Source organism: Peromyscus leucopus, chromosome 20 (genome assembly GCF_004664715.2).
Source record: "Peromyscus leucopus breed LL Stock chromosome 20, UCI_PerLeu_2.1, whole genome shotgun sequence".
Taxonomy (NCBI): domain Eukaryota; kingdom Metazoa; phylum Chordata; class Mammalia; order Rodentia; family Cricetidae; genus Peromyscus; species Peromyscus leucopus.
In genome coordinates, this window is record NC_051080.1 from 44911244 (window position 1) to 44925080 (window position 13837).

At 47.8% G+C, this 13837-nt stretch overlaps 1 protein-coding gene across 3 annotated transcripts in view; it reads left to right on the top strand.

Moving 5' to 3' along the window:
* Grhl2 (grainyhead like transcription factor 2) overlaps positions 1-13837 on the top strand; it is a 136607-nt gene that overhangs the window by 74625 nt on the left and 48145 nt on the right. For all 3 annotated transcript variants that reach the window (XM_037197732.1, XM_028857200.2, XM_037197733.1), the window contains exon 8: positions 7230-7324. In XM_037197732.1, the coding sequence (XP_037053627.1) occupies positions 7230-7324 (95 nt within the window). The remainder of the gene's footprint in view (positions 1-7229; positions 7325-13837) is intronic.

A 13837-nucleotide genomic window follows, 5' to 3' on the forward strand; every position in this document is an offset into this window, starting at 1 on the left:
CCTGGAACTCGAACCTGGAACCTGCCTGTCCCTGTCCCCCTGCTGTGGGACTGCGAGCATGTCATCTCACTCTACTGTTTTTAAACCTGCATTCTGGGGAATTGAATTTGGACACTCATGCTAGCAAGGCAAGCGTTTGACAGACCAGACGAGCTGTCCTCCAGCCCAGTAATGCCATTGCTTATATTAGCTGCCCTTTAGTTACACACTAGGTTTTTTGATAAAACCTGGGTAACTAAGATTCAGTTACTTAGTGTAGAAACATAGTACACACTAATAAACCAGGGGAAATTCTCCTTTTAAGCCTAGCTAGAAATTATTAGTTTTTCTGGATCAGACAAATGGGAAATTGTTTAAAAGCAAACAAAAACAGAGGCTGGATTTGGAAATTCAAAGCTGTACTTTTTTTTAGCCGTACTCCATTTCCCCTGTCTGCCCTTAGGAAGTCTTGTCTTTCCAGGTCCAGAACATTATTGTTTAATGAGCCTTTTCTGATAAACAGCTTACCTTGTCTCCGGAATATTCGAGCCTGAGTGGCTGATCAGAAGGAATGTTCCAGGGAGGACCAAGTGTAGTGGATTCTGGAAGACACGCCCCTCCTTACCCCATTTTAATGAGAAGGTGGAGCTGCTCCATAAACTGAGACTCTGCCAGATGCTAATGAGAATTCAGCACACACACACACACACACACACACACACACACACACTGGGACAAATAATGAACAGTCCACATCATACAGAAGTATAAATTATCACCAAAGCACAATTTGATTTTTATACATTGTAGTTCACAGATTGATGTCGAAGGTCAGCAGCAAAAGTTAAAACTCTCTGAGTCACAGAGACCAGTTAGAAAAGTTTGTGTCTAGCCAAGTTGTAGGCCGTGGGGTATGTATAGGCTCATGTGTATATGCAGTTATATGTTTACGCATAGGATATGAACTATCATTTTATTTATTTATTATTTCACTACTATTCTTCTGAAGTTATTTGCAGATCAAGACACACTTGTGTGTGCATATCTGTACCTGCGCAGATCTGTGTGTGGTCTAAGCTCAGTCTTCATGATTTGCATAGAAAACACTTTACCCACTGTGCCCATGGCCCCAGGCCCAGCCTTCTTAAAAAATGAAATCAAATCTTATAAAAAATAATAGCATACATGGAACATAATAATAGTCTGTAATACAGTGTTTTTCTTAATTTTGTTTATATTGTTGTAGTTTGAAATCTGTAACATTGTCCTATACAACCCCTGCCCTAGAAACCAAACACAATCACAGGTGTAGTACGAAGAGGATCCTAAGGAGGATGTCATTCAAAACCACCCCAGGGAGGCTATGATAACAGAGACATGGAGAGCATGGAGAGCAGATAACAGAGACACATTGACTGCTACTGTTTAAGAACACGGAAGGGTCACTCAGTGTGGGCCACATCATACATCCATAATCTCACCCATAAATGTTCCGGATCGTGTCTTAAAAAGGTGCACACTTGAAAGATTTTATGTCACAGCAGCCAGAAGGGTTCGGCTGTGTGTGTAGACAGAGCTTTGTAGCTGCTGGCCCCAGCTTGGCCGTTCACCAACCAGTGTGGTTGTAGTGTGTTTCCCAGAGTTCGTGTGCTGGCAGCCTAACCCCAGTCTGTGTGCTAATGTGTCTGAGGTGGGAATGACTAGATGAGGCCGCGAGAGGAAAGTGTACAGCTAAGTCAGTAACAAGCGGGTGAGAAGCTCCCGAGCTGGAGTGCTCCCCGTGTCTCCGTGATCTCCTCCACCCCATGCTGATGACGTATGAAAGCTCTTACCACAGGCCGTTGTTTTGGGCTTCTCAGCCTGGAAGGCTACAAGCTATTTTTTTCTTTTTTTTATAAAGCAATTTACTAAAGCCTGTGGTATTCAGTTGCAGTAACAGAAAACAGACTAAGACACAAACCGAGTGATGGCAGCGTTGGAGGAACATTAATGTGCTTATGTGTTGCTTACCTCTTTCTCCCTCCCTCCCTTCCTCCTTTCCTTCCTTTTTTTTTTCTTTTTTTTCCAAGACAGTTTCCCTGTGTAACCTTGGCTGTCCTAGAACTTCCTCTGTAGACCAGGCTGGCCTCGAACTCACAGAGATCCGCCTGCCTCTGCCTCCCGAGTGCTGGGATTAAAGGTGTGCACCACCACCACTGGCACGTACGTGTTTCTCACTCTGGGAAGTGAGGTTACAGTAAAGGTTCAGGGGTGGCTGCAGAAGTGTGTGTGTGTGTGTGTGTGTGTGTTTAGGACAGCGCCTAGCTCACACTTGGCCCTCAAAGAAATGGCGGCTGTTACTTGCTCACGGACCAGGAAAAAACGGTACAAATGATTTAGTGCTTGTCAGCATCAGCTTAAATGCCAGCATATCCAGGACACCCAGGTTGCCTGTGACTTGGTGAGAGCATAATAAAGAAAATCATGAGCTCGGTGTTGAACTCTTACATGAGTCACACAGACTTTAAAATGCCGATTTTTGATTTAGAAGCACGGGGTGGGGTGGGGTGGGGGTCACCCCAGAACCCATTTAGACAAGGTTTGTGTTCCTTCCACCTTTTTCCAATCAGAGCTGAGTGTTCCCCAGATGACCTGCTTTCCTCTCTGAGTTCCTCTGCTCAGGCTTGCAGAAGCGGGGTGCAGATGTTTGGGGTCCGATAGGACCACTGTCCACCGTGTTGAAGCAGCGGTGCATTCCTTAGATAGAGCCTCTGCTCTGCAGAGGGGACTCACAGAGGGCCACAGAGAAGAGTCCACAGGCCCAGGTTTCCACAGCGAATGTGCTCGCTCACTCGCTCGCTGTATCCTGACTTTCCCCCTCCAGGCGGGCCTTTGGAATCACAGCCCAAGCGTATCTACCGTGCCGCATTCTCAGCGTGAGAGAAGAGACCCGATGAGGCTGGTGTGGCTGTGCACAGAATTGGCATGGTTCCCAGGCTGTCTTCTGCATTCCACCTTCATTATTTCACTAGTCCAGACAGAATCTGTGTCTTCTAGGAGAGTGCCATCTTCTGTATTAATCACACCACTCTGTTTAATCTCCAACAATATATAGAATAATTAAAGAGGGGCGGTTATAATTCTCCAAGCGCACGAAGCTTAATTAAGGCCAGGAGCTGGCTGTTCCTTTGACTGCCGTCCAACACCACGGGGCCCTACCGTCAGTTTGAGGAAGCCTCAGTCTGAATTAAAATAAAACACCCAATTAACAGAGCACTGATTGTATACAAAAGATAAAAGTAAAAGATAACAGAAGGATGTACTCACCCTCATACCTCCTGCGAAATTAAACACGATGGCATCCCATAATTTCTATGCAGAACATAACTTGCCAGAAATGCATATGGGAGTGTGCACACAGGTGTGCTCGGTACCTTCCGACAGACACGGTTAAAAATGCCAGCGTCATTTTCCCAAGGATCAGTACCTTTGGTTTTCATAGACTGGCTAGCTTCAACTCCCTCAGCCTTCTCATGCTTCAGGTTCTGGAGATTTTTCTTTTTTGTTTGTCCCCTCCCTGGAGAAGTACCTATTCCTTGGGGCTGGAGAGATGGCTCAGTGGTTAAAAGCACTGGCTGCTCTTCCAGAGGTCTTGAGTTCAATTCCCAGCAACCACATGGTGGCTCACAACCACCTATGATGAGATCTTGTGCCCTCTTCTGGCTTGCAGGCAAACACGCAGACAGAGCACTGTACATAATAAATAAATCTTTAAAAAAAAAAAAAAAAAAAAAAAAAAAAAAAAAGCACCGTCTTCCTCCTTTGTTAAGAAACTTCCCACGGTCCCCAAACGCCCAGGTTCCGTGTCTTCACCATACAGTTCCTCAGCACTTCATGAAGTAGTTCCCACTGAAGCGTGTGCCATGCTGTCAGTGTCTGCTGTTGATTGACATTGCGGTGAGAGGTGACTGTTGGTATCAGAGAGGCCTGAATTCAAACCGTAGCCGATTGGTTAGCAGCTTTGTGATTTCCGTAGCGTGGTTTCTCTGTAGGAGTGGGCATGCTGATGCCTCAGGAGTGGTTGCAAGGACTGGAGGAGGCGAAGGACCTCGTTGTTGGCACAGGGCCTGCCATGAGCATGTATGTCCTCAACTAGAGCACAGTTATCACCCCAGGAGCCTCTGGGCCTGAATGCCAGGAAGTGACAGTGACTTCATTAGAGTCCACTCTAGGCACAAGGATAGACCTTTTGGAATGGGTCATGTCTGAGTGTCCCTGGATAGATAACTGGTCTGCCTTTATAAGGCTGGTGTCTGTCCATCAAGAAGGAAAGTTTCTTTGGGACAAGTAGTCTGTTACAGGAAAGACTAATGTGTTTTCTAAGACCGTGTGCGGTGGGAAACAAAAGCACCCAAAAGATCCACCTTGCCACAGAACCGCGACTTCTCACGTGTAGAAACTAGGCGCAAAGGAGCCACGTGAGGCCACCTGGGAGCTGGCAGAAATGCTGTTTTGGCCACACTCTATGCTCCTGAGAATCTCTGGCAGTGGCCTGCACCTCTCACCAAAGCCCTCTGCTGCCTCTGATGGCCTCAAACATTTAAGCAGCGCTTGTGAGGCAGTCTGTAAGCCATGGGAATCCATGAATACGCCTTCTGCCTGGGGTATCCTGACACACCCTGGAGGATCTCCGCGGCCACGTGTTTCCAGGCTACTTGCCCTGGCTTGTGTGTCCAGGACGTGGCAACCTCAGCCTGCAGATGTCGGCTTTATGGCTGGCAGCATGGCTTCAAGGAGACGTTAGCATTACTCTTCCCCATGATTCCAATTGTTCCGGTGCTCCTTGCTACCTGCCCGACTGTCCTTTTGTGTGTAAATTATCATAATTAATAAGGACCGCCTTCATCTTGTTTTCTGTTTTTGATGGGCTAGAAACATTAGTGAAAAGGAAAAAATTAAGACTCCTTTGGAAAATTAGGCAAATTTAGGATAATTGTCTTGTTTATCTATATTTATGTGTTTATTTGTATTCTGTTTCCTATATTGAAAAAACTAGAAGATCAGGAACCTAGCGAGGACATTTCCTGCGCACAGCAAGCATTTTGATGGTCATGTTTGTTGGTTGAGGGCAAGGTTGGAGACTCTAGTGTGTGTATTGTGTCTGCTGTGAACTCCTGTCCTTGTTTCAGTCTCTTAAGGGAGAAATTAAAAACGGAAAGTAAAACCTTGTGATGTAGGAACCCACAATGTCTTAAGTGCTTGATCGAACCTCCTTGGTTTATCTTAATTTCTGATGTGACATTGGCTTTCTTATTTACTGCTGACCTCCAAACTACTCTTTACTCAAACGGAATTCATCTTGTAAGTCACTTACTGGAGAATCAAAGAATTTTTTTTTTTTTTATTTATTTATACAGTGTTCTGTCAGCACACAAGAAGAGGGCACCAGATCTCATTACAGATGGTTGTGAACCACCATGTGGTTGCTGGGAATTGAACTCAGGACCTCTGGAAGAGCAGCCAGTGCTCTTAACCTCAGAGCCATCTCTCCAGCCCTAGGAATTCACTTTTAAATTCGGCTTTCTCCTCCTCTCTCAGCAACAGGAGAGTCTGTTGGTTTGCCAAGAGCACCGACAACAGTCTGTGACCGTCTCACAGTATATACAGTACTGGAAACTGTAGGGAGCGATGTCGTTTGCTTTGTGTAGTTTTGTTTTTTCTCATTTAGCTTTGAGCATTTACTTTAAAACCAGCAGGATCTCTTGACTGCTTAAGAGAAAAGTGAACAAGAATAAAATTAAAAAGGCCAAATAAATGAATGAGCTTAAAAAAATACAAGTTACAAGAAGAAATACAAATTTCCAGAAGCCAAAGAAGGAATAGTGAACCCTTTTACAGTTAAGGGATTGTAGATTAAAGTAGTAAGAGACCAGGCTTTGGAGAGAGACAATCAGAGAAGAAAGAACACAATCACCCTGAGTGTAAATTGTTCTTCCCTAAAGCAGTTTGACTAAATCAGTTAGCCTGAAAATTGTAGCTGGGCCTGGTGGCCAACATCCTTAAGCCCAGCACTTGGGAGGCAGAAGCACACAGATCTCTGTGAGTTCGAGGCCAGTCAGGGCTACCCAGTGAGAATTTGTCTCAACAAAACAAAACAAAAACCAAAAACCTTGTTTCTGAGAATATGCTTTTTAAAATTCCTTTTGTTTTCGTGCTGGGTATTGAACCCAATCCCTCCTTCGTCAGTGAAATATAATTAAACTTATATAAAATGTAGCTGTAAAAATAAATGAAACACTGGTGTAGAAACTATTAGCTGTCAGCTAAGTGACCAACAAGAACAAAGTCATAGCAGGGCCGTGGGGATGCACACCTTTAAACCAGCTCTTGGGAGGCAGAGGCAAGAGGATCTCTGAGTTCAAGGCCAGCCTGAGTGAGGGAGTTCAGAGTGAGGTCCAGGACAGGGATCCATGGGTAAGACTGCCAGATAAAATATAGGACACCCAGTTAAATCTGAGCTCTGAAAAAACAGCCAATACCTTTGTAGTGTGAGCACGTCCTAAATATTTGTTGCATCCACAACCTTGGCTTGAGGCCTACAGGTTATGAACACCTAAGCTGTAAAGGGTGGAGGCAGGTCAGAGCCTGGCGTGGTCAGGTGACGGTCAGCCAGGTGTGAGTCCCTCAACTCTCTGGAGTTCCTTTTATGAGTGTCGCTCTTTGGCCTGTGCTTAGCGTATGCTAGGCCCTGTGTCTGGTACCCTGTCACTGCATACGGAGAACCTTCTCTCTCTGTACTTTCTTTACCGAAGTCCCTGAGACACCACCTGATGGCCAGAATATTTTGTTTTCCAAAAACAATCCCATGGAGGACCTGTCAAGAAAGCCAGTAAAAAGATGAGCAGAAAGCAAACGAACTAAGGACCAGATCAGATAAAGACATGGTTTATATAGATTTACTTCTTTAACAAAAGGACGTGAGGGAAGGTTGTCAGTGATGGAAGAATACCATCAGCAGGAATTTGTAGCTTGTCACAGTGATAGACAGAAAAATAGGTAAATTTAAAACTTGCCCGTAGACAAAGTGTGTGTGTGTGTGTGTGTGTGTGTGTGTGTGTGTGTGTGTTTTAAGCCGAGATCTCAAACTTGCCCTGTGGCCAGGATAACCCTGAACTCCAGATCCTCCAGTCTTTACCTCCCAGTGCAGGGACTCCGGGCATGTGCTCCTCACCCGGTGCTGTGCTAAGCTCTCTTCTCTTTCTCTGTTGTAGCGGACTACAAGGAGAGCTTCAACACCATCGGAAACATCGAAGAGATCGCCTACAACGCAGTTTCCTTCACCTGGGACGTAAGCGAAGAGGCAAAGGTGAGTGAAGCCGCCCCGGCTCTGACTGAAAACTCTTCCAAACCCTGTGTGGTCGTGTCCTAGAAGCCCGAGTCAGAGAAAAGAAAATGAACTTAGTCCATTTGTTGAGGCCGCATTGTCCTTTGGTTGGGGTGGGCGGGCTTCTGCTCTGACAAAATATGGTGAGCCACCCTATGCTCCAGTTTAGAACTTGCGTCTGGCACCCAGGCTGTCCTGCGGGCCCTAGGCTTCTCTGTGCCACTACGAGTCTTCGTGAGGGGTGGGGGTGCGGGGCACCAGAAATGGGGCCTCTAATCACATTTCACCACCACAACTCTGAAACACTTTGCCGACTGCTTTTCTGTCCTCTGGGTGTAAGTCGGTTAAGTCGTGACAGACAGGCGTCCAGGACAGACAGATGTCTGCACTGCCTGGGTTTGGATAGGAAAGTGTTCGCACAGATAGCCTTGTTTGCTCTCAGCCACAGGTCTGTTTTGAAGGCCCCAAAGCCCCTTCTGGGTCTGGGCTTCTTCTCGATCTTCAGCCCCATTTTGCACTTAAAGGAATGTTTCAGATAAAACCTAAGCTTGTTTTCTGCTTCAGTTGTGCGCCATCTGGGTGAGCGTTGGAAGACCTCCTCTTCAATCTCAGGAGGAGGTCAATGTAAACAAGGCTACAATGCCTCATTGTCCTCAGCGGCAAGGCTGGGTGACAGAGGAAGCTGGCTGGGAGCTTGCAAGCAGGCTTTCCAGAAGACTGAATTGCTCAGTGTCTCTTTCCACTCGTGGATAAAACAATGCAGGTGAAGCTGGCTTGAGGCCCGAGAAGGGTGACCCAAGAGGGCACAAGGTGACAGATCAGCAGTGCGGCCTGGAGAATGTTCCAGAGAAGGGAACAGGCCTTGCCACAGGATGCAAGATCCAGCTTCACACAGAACTGCAGGCACAGTATATCTCTGGCATGCCTGGGCTCACCATGGCTGCCTGTGACCCATTCTGCTCTCCCCGCACTCCTGATAGTCGTCACAGCTTGCAGAGGTTTGTCTGTGCTGTGCCAGGGCTCCTGGCACCCCTCCTCACTTCAGCCCATGCTGGCCCTTCTCTTTATGTTTCTCTTTATACTACACAAGGGGCGGTCTGTGTAAGGGCACAGTCCTGGGATGTGCTGGAATCAACAATTCCAAATGTCTCTACCGGGCCCAGCATACTGCTGGGGTCTGGGTGATGTCGAACCAGCCAAGGATTCGATAGGGAACCCCTAACCAAACAACAGGTGACCAGCGAGAGACTCACTTCACACTTACGGGGAAGGAAACAAGGCTCTACCACAGGTGTCTGGCTGTGTTAAAGCTCGCTCCAAACGTGACCTGTAATCTGTATTTCAGTGTCACAGTCTGTGGTAGCGGACGTTAGAGGTGAAGTGTTGAAGACTATGCTTCAGTAGGGACCTTTGAAGGGGAATGTGGAAATCAGACGGGCTCCATGGAATCCGATGGAGTAGTTGATCTGCATCTAAGCTGACCTTCCAGCCAGTTCATTCCATACCACTGGCTTGCCGTATAGAAGCACTCGCTTTCTTGTCTACATGTGTGTGTGCACGTGTGTGGTTAGTGTGTGCATGTATGTCTGGGTGTACACATGTGTGCATGGGTGTTTGTGAATGAGTGTGGGTGTGCACACACGTGCACAGGTGTACTTCCCTGCAGACATGCTCATTTTCTTATGCACATTGGCAGGTATACAATTGCTCTTGGGCGGTATTTCATGCTACTTCCTGTAGCAGGGTTTGTTGTATTTCCTTCGTTTCTATCTTTAGTGGCTGCCACTTTTTGTTGACTGATAAGTAAGTTTTCAAAGCTGCAAATGATTCTCCACACCACAGAAGGTCTTTGAAGACAAGCACTGAAAAGCAGCCCCTCAGCAGGGTCGCCGAGCCGACTTGACAGAGCTTGCTTTCACGTCCGCAGAGTCCGAGGGGATCCTTTAGAATATTACTGATTTTACTGTGCGCGGACTGCAAAAGACAACATCACAGCAGCAGTCGGGGGAATGATTTCCGGCAAGGCTGAAAGGAGGGGGGGCCTCATGAAGCAAGTGCGTGCTCATTTCAGGAGTTGCACTTACATCTACACCCACCATATCTCTGTAGGCTTCGTGTGTGTGTGTGTGTGTGTGTGTGTGTGTGTGTGTGTGTGTGTGTGTGTAGCACAGGACTTGTTTTGTTTTGTGGCCAGAGAACACAGACTTGTGATCCACAGAACAACAGATACACATGGGAACATTATGCATTTATGAACCATTGGAAATTTTAATGTTTTCATCCGTGTTTAAAAATAAGGAGTTTTTGTTTCTCTGGTATCATTTTTCTGAGACAGGGATTCCCTGAGTTGCCTTCCTGGGTCTGGGGTTATAGGCACACACTATAATACCAGGTTTAGAAGACTATTTTATTGTTGTTGCGGGTTTATGAATAATTTTAGGTAATTAAGAGTTCTAGAAACCATGGGCCTGAGCGTCTGTAAGGCTGTGAGTAGGTTCTCGTGATGATTGGCCCCTCACTATTGTTTCCCTAGTTCTCACTTTCTCTGCCCAGCCCTGGCATACCTTTGAACCTTTATACACAGTGGCATTGACCCTAGGTTTAGGTCTTCTGTGGCTCCAGTGTCAGGGAGGCAGCAGACAATGAACTTCCAAATGGTTCTCGCTCTTGTGTGTCGAGGACTTTCCCCACAGGCCTTCGCCTTAGCCCCTCTTCTAAAATTTGATTTATTTATTTAGTGTGTGTGCATGGGCCTCCCTGTGTGGTACTGGGCATCGAACCCAGAGCCTCCCATGTGCTAGGCAAGTGCTCTGCTTCTGGGTGCCTTACCCAGCCCCACCCCTTAGCTCCGCTGCCTCTGTGGCTGCCTTGCATGCTGCGTCTGTCTGTCTGTCCTCTAGAACAAACAGGAGAAAGGAGAGGACAGCAACACCCAATCATTTAGCTTGCTTTAATTATGGGAGCAACATTCGGCCAGGAAGACGCTCACAGTCTCAGTGAGGCCGTTCCCAGACTCCCAGCACAGCCTGGCAGCCTGGTTCTGGCAGAGCCTGCAAGGCCCGCCTCTCAGAGCTGGTTTTTCCGGTTGTGCCACAGCGCCTTTCTGCTGGTGACCCAGCAGGCCAGTCTTGGACGGACCTGTTTCCCTCTGTGCAGTCTGGAGGACAGTCTGGAGGACCACGTGCTGTGTGTTGTCTCTGGTCCTCCGTGTCTAGATGGCGAGGTTCTGAGTGCTGCCCTGTCAGAGCATGAGAGCTGGTGAGGTGGGTCTGGGCCAGTGCGGCAGAAGACCCCTGCACGAGCTGCAGACACAGGGCATTTGTCTTTCTTACAGGGTCTCTCTCTCTATAGCCCTGGCTGGCTGTGAACTCACAGCAATCCTCCTGCCTCAGCCTTCCAAATGTTGGTTTTACAGGCACTGTCACAGCCCAGCTTCCACTACCTGATGTCCCCTTCCTCAGCTGTAGCACGAATCTTAACAGGTCTTGTTAATAAAAACAAACCCAGTGCCAGGTATTGGGGTGAATGCTGGAAGATCAGAGAAGCAGAACAAGCCACAGCTACCTCACCTCGCCAGTTCCTCAGCTGATCCTATTTCCTCAGAATGGAAGCCTCTGAGTCCTCATTCAGAACGAATCTTAACTGAACTGCTGCTAGAAGCCTAAAAGCTTAACCAGGCTCTAGTTCCTGGTTCTCATGCCTTATATACCTTTCTGCTTTCTGCCATGACTTCCTGGGATTAAAGGTGTGTGTCACCATGCCTGGCTGTTTCCAGTGTGGCCCTGAACTCACAGAGGTCTGGATGGATCTCTGCCACCAGAAGGCTAGGATTAAAGGTGTGTGTTCCGCCACCACTTGACCTCTATGTTTAATATAGTGGCTGTTATGTTCTCTGACCCCCAGATAAGTTTATTGGGGTGCACAATATACCAACCACACTCAGCTTTAGTTGGCCAGCTGGGAAATGGTGGGGGGGGGGTAAGCTCTCGGCAGATGCCTAAAGTCTCATCCAGAGGATTACGGCGGGAGAGCTGTACCACTCTCTTTTGTGACTCCGACTCACAGGGACCTTCCAGTTGTAAGTTTTTCTTTGTCACCAAATGCTGGTACTTAAAAGGCAGGTTTGTCAAGCATGAATCTCCAAGATGCTTCACAACACGAGACTGTTGAGTTGTGAAGAGCATTGAGCTCAGAGAGCTGGCGTGGAGCGCTGGCCTTCCACAGTGGCATCATCACCCACCCAGTGCAGCCGAACCTCAGTCCTTCCCCGGCTTTCCAGGGAGAGTCCTGAAGTCCCCCACTTTTTATCAGTGCTGCGTCCTCTGTTCACAGTGATTTCTAGATTAGCCTGCTAGAGAAGTCTCGTGGTGACCACACAGCACAGTGTTGGGGTGCTGCTGAGTTCCTTGTGCATCACTGTCCTCTTTGTGCCTTTTTACCACAGCAGGAGACCAACCCCCACTCCCGCACCCCCATCTCTGTGGGTGCCCCTTCCTACACTGCATCAAATGCTAGGATGAGGTGAAGGAGGCTCCCCACCCTTTGAGTCTCTAAAACAAATCTCTCTGCAGCCAATGTTTTGGAAGGCTCTTGATTCAGTAAAAATACTTCTCCCTCACTACCATCAAAGAGATGAGTTGTACTCTCATCTCCCTTTAGGAATGTTTTTACTTCTTATTATGATGATGGTGATGATGACGATGATTGTGTCTCTGTGTGTCAGTGTGGGACACAGGTGCCAGGACATGCATGTGGAGCTCAGAGAACAGCTTTCATCCATTGGATTTCTCTTTGTACCTTGCTTTGAGCCAGGGCCTCTTGTCTCCGCCTTCCGTCATACTTTAGGGGATCTGGATCCGGGCAATCCTGTCCCCCCGCCTCCTGTCTCCCAGGAGGCATGCTGGGAGTGCAGATGCATCAGCACGGCTAACTTCTTAGGTTCTGGGGACAGGTCTCAGATTGTCAAGCTTGTGTGGCAACTGCTTTTACCCACCAAGCCTTTCTTTTGACAGTTTTTAAAGAAAAACCTAGACTACTTCAGTAATGGGAAGCCGGCACAGTGGGGTTCTCCTTGTTGCTTCTGAGCTAAGCCTCTCTGCTTCCCAGGGTAGAACAAGCTCTCTTTTCATGGCGTCTGTCCTGCTTGCCCAGACCATCCTCTGGCTGCAGTAGAGGACCTGGAGCGTCATCAAGTCACTGGCGAATGTTCTTCCAGCTTGTTAGGACTGGGAAAGAGCCCCTCAGGAAGGACGACATTGTGGAGAGGTTGGGGACACTTCTGTCTTAATAAGCGTTAGGATGAGACTGGAGGCGCAGGGCTAAGAGATGTCACATACGACACTTCTGTGTGTCTTCGATTCTGATTTACATCCCAGCACTGCAAGATTAGGTAAATGCCAGGGCGGGTGCTGCCCCCAGGCTCCTCTCTTGCCCATCTTCACAGAAGGAAATCATACATTAAAATAAGAAAATGCTATAATTTTCCTTTCCCAAGTAATGTAGAATGTAGCTTTCGTGGGTCTGGGAGGAAAAACAGACATCTAGCTTCACTTCCTCAAGCAAAACCGTTTGGAGACCCCCCCCTGCTTGACCACTCACCTTCCCGTCAACATCCTGAAGCCACACTTACCCAGCTGCCGGGAATCAGGGACGTGTGCTGTGTCAGCACTTCAGTGCCCAGAGCCTTCCTTGTCCCCCTGCCCCAGACATCCTTCTTTGTATCATAAAAGCCGTCCACCAAAATGGACGTAACTCTTACTTACGTTGCTCTCATCGACTGAGTGCTTGTGTGTGCACGCAGACTAACTTAGCATCAACATCTTTCCTGACTAGCCTGATACCATCAGTGAGCTCTGTGTGTGTGTGTGTGTGTGTGTGTGTGTGTGCGTGCGCGCGCGTGCTGACTAGCCTAACAGTGGCTCTTGCATAGCTGTTTTTGAGGAGTGGTTGTTGATATGACTGGCTGACAACTGGGGGTGACAGCCCGTCGTGCATCTGTAAATCCATCCTTAAGGAAGACAGAAGCCCATGGGATGCCGAGCACCACTCGGCAGCTGCCTGTTCCGTAAAACGAGTTGGCCGAGTCAGTGTGTGGAGATCTGACGAGCAATGTTCTGTAGAGCGACTTCCTTTGTCCCAGTGAAATCTTGGCATCTTTCCCTTGTCCTGGTGTGGGCTGTGTGCTCCTTCAGGAGCTGCCTCCTCAAGGTGCAGCTGGTGGTGAGCAAGCCCACCCATCTTCCTGCAGTGAGCCAGGGAGCTCTCTGCTAGCTTGGTGACAGCTTGGTGACAGCTTGGTGGCAGCAGGTCTGTGGTGGCAGCAGCATTTCTCTATGAGAAAGCAGTGAGTCGGGTAGAACAGAGTTACTGAAATCTTCTTGTACACTTCCAACTTGGTAGTTACTCCCAGTGAGATTATGCTAATTAAAAGGTCGGCTTAAACTCAGTACCCAATCAGGGTGAATCTATCATGTCTCAGATTTGGTATTTTTTTTC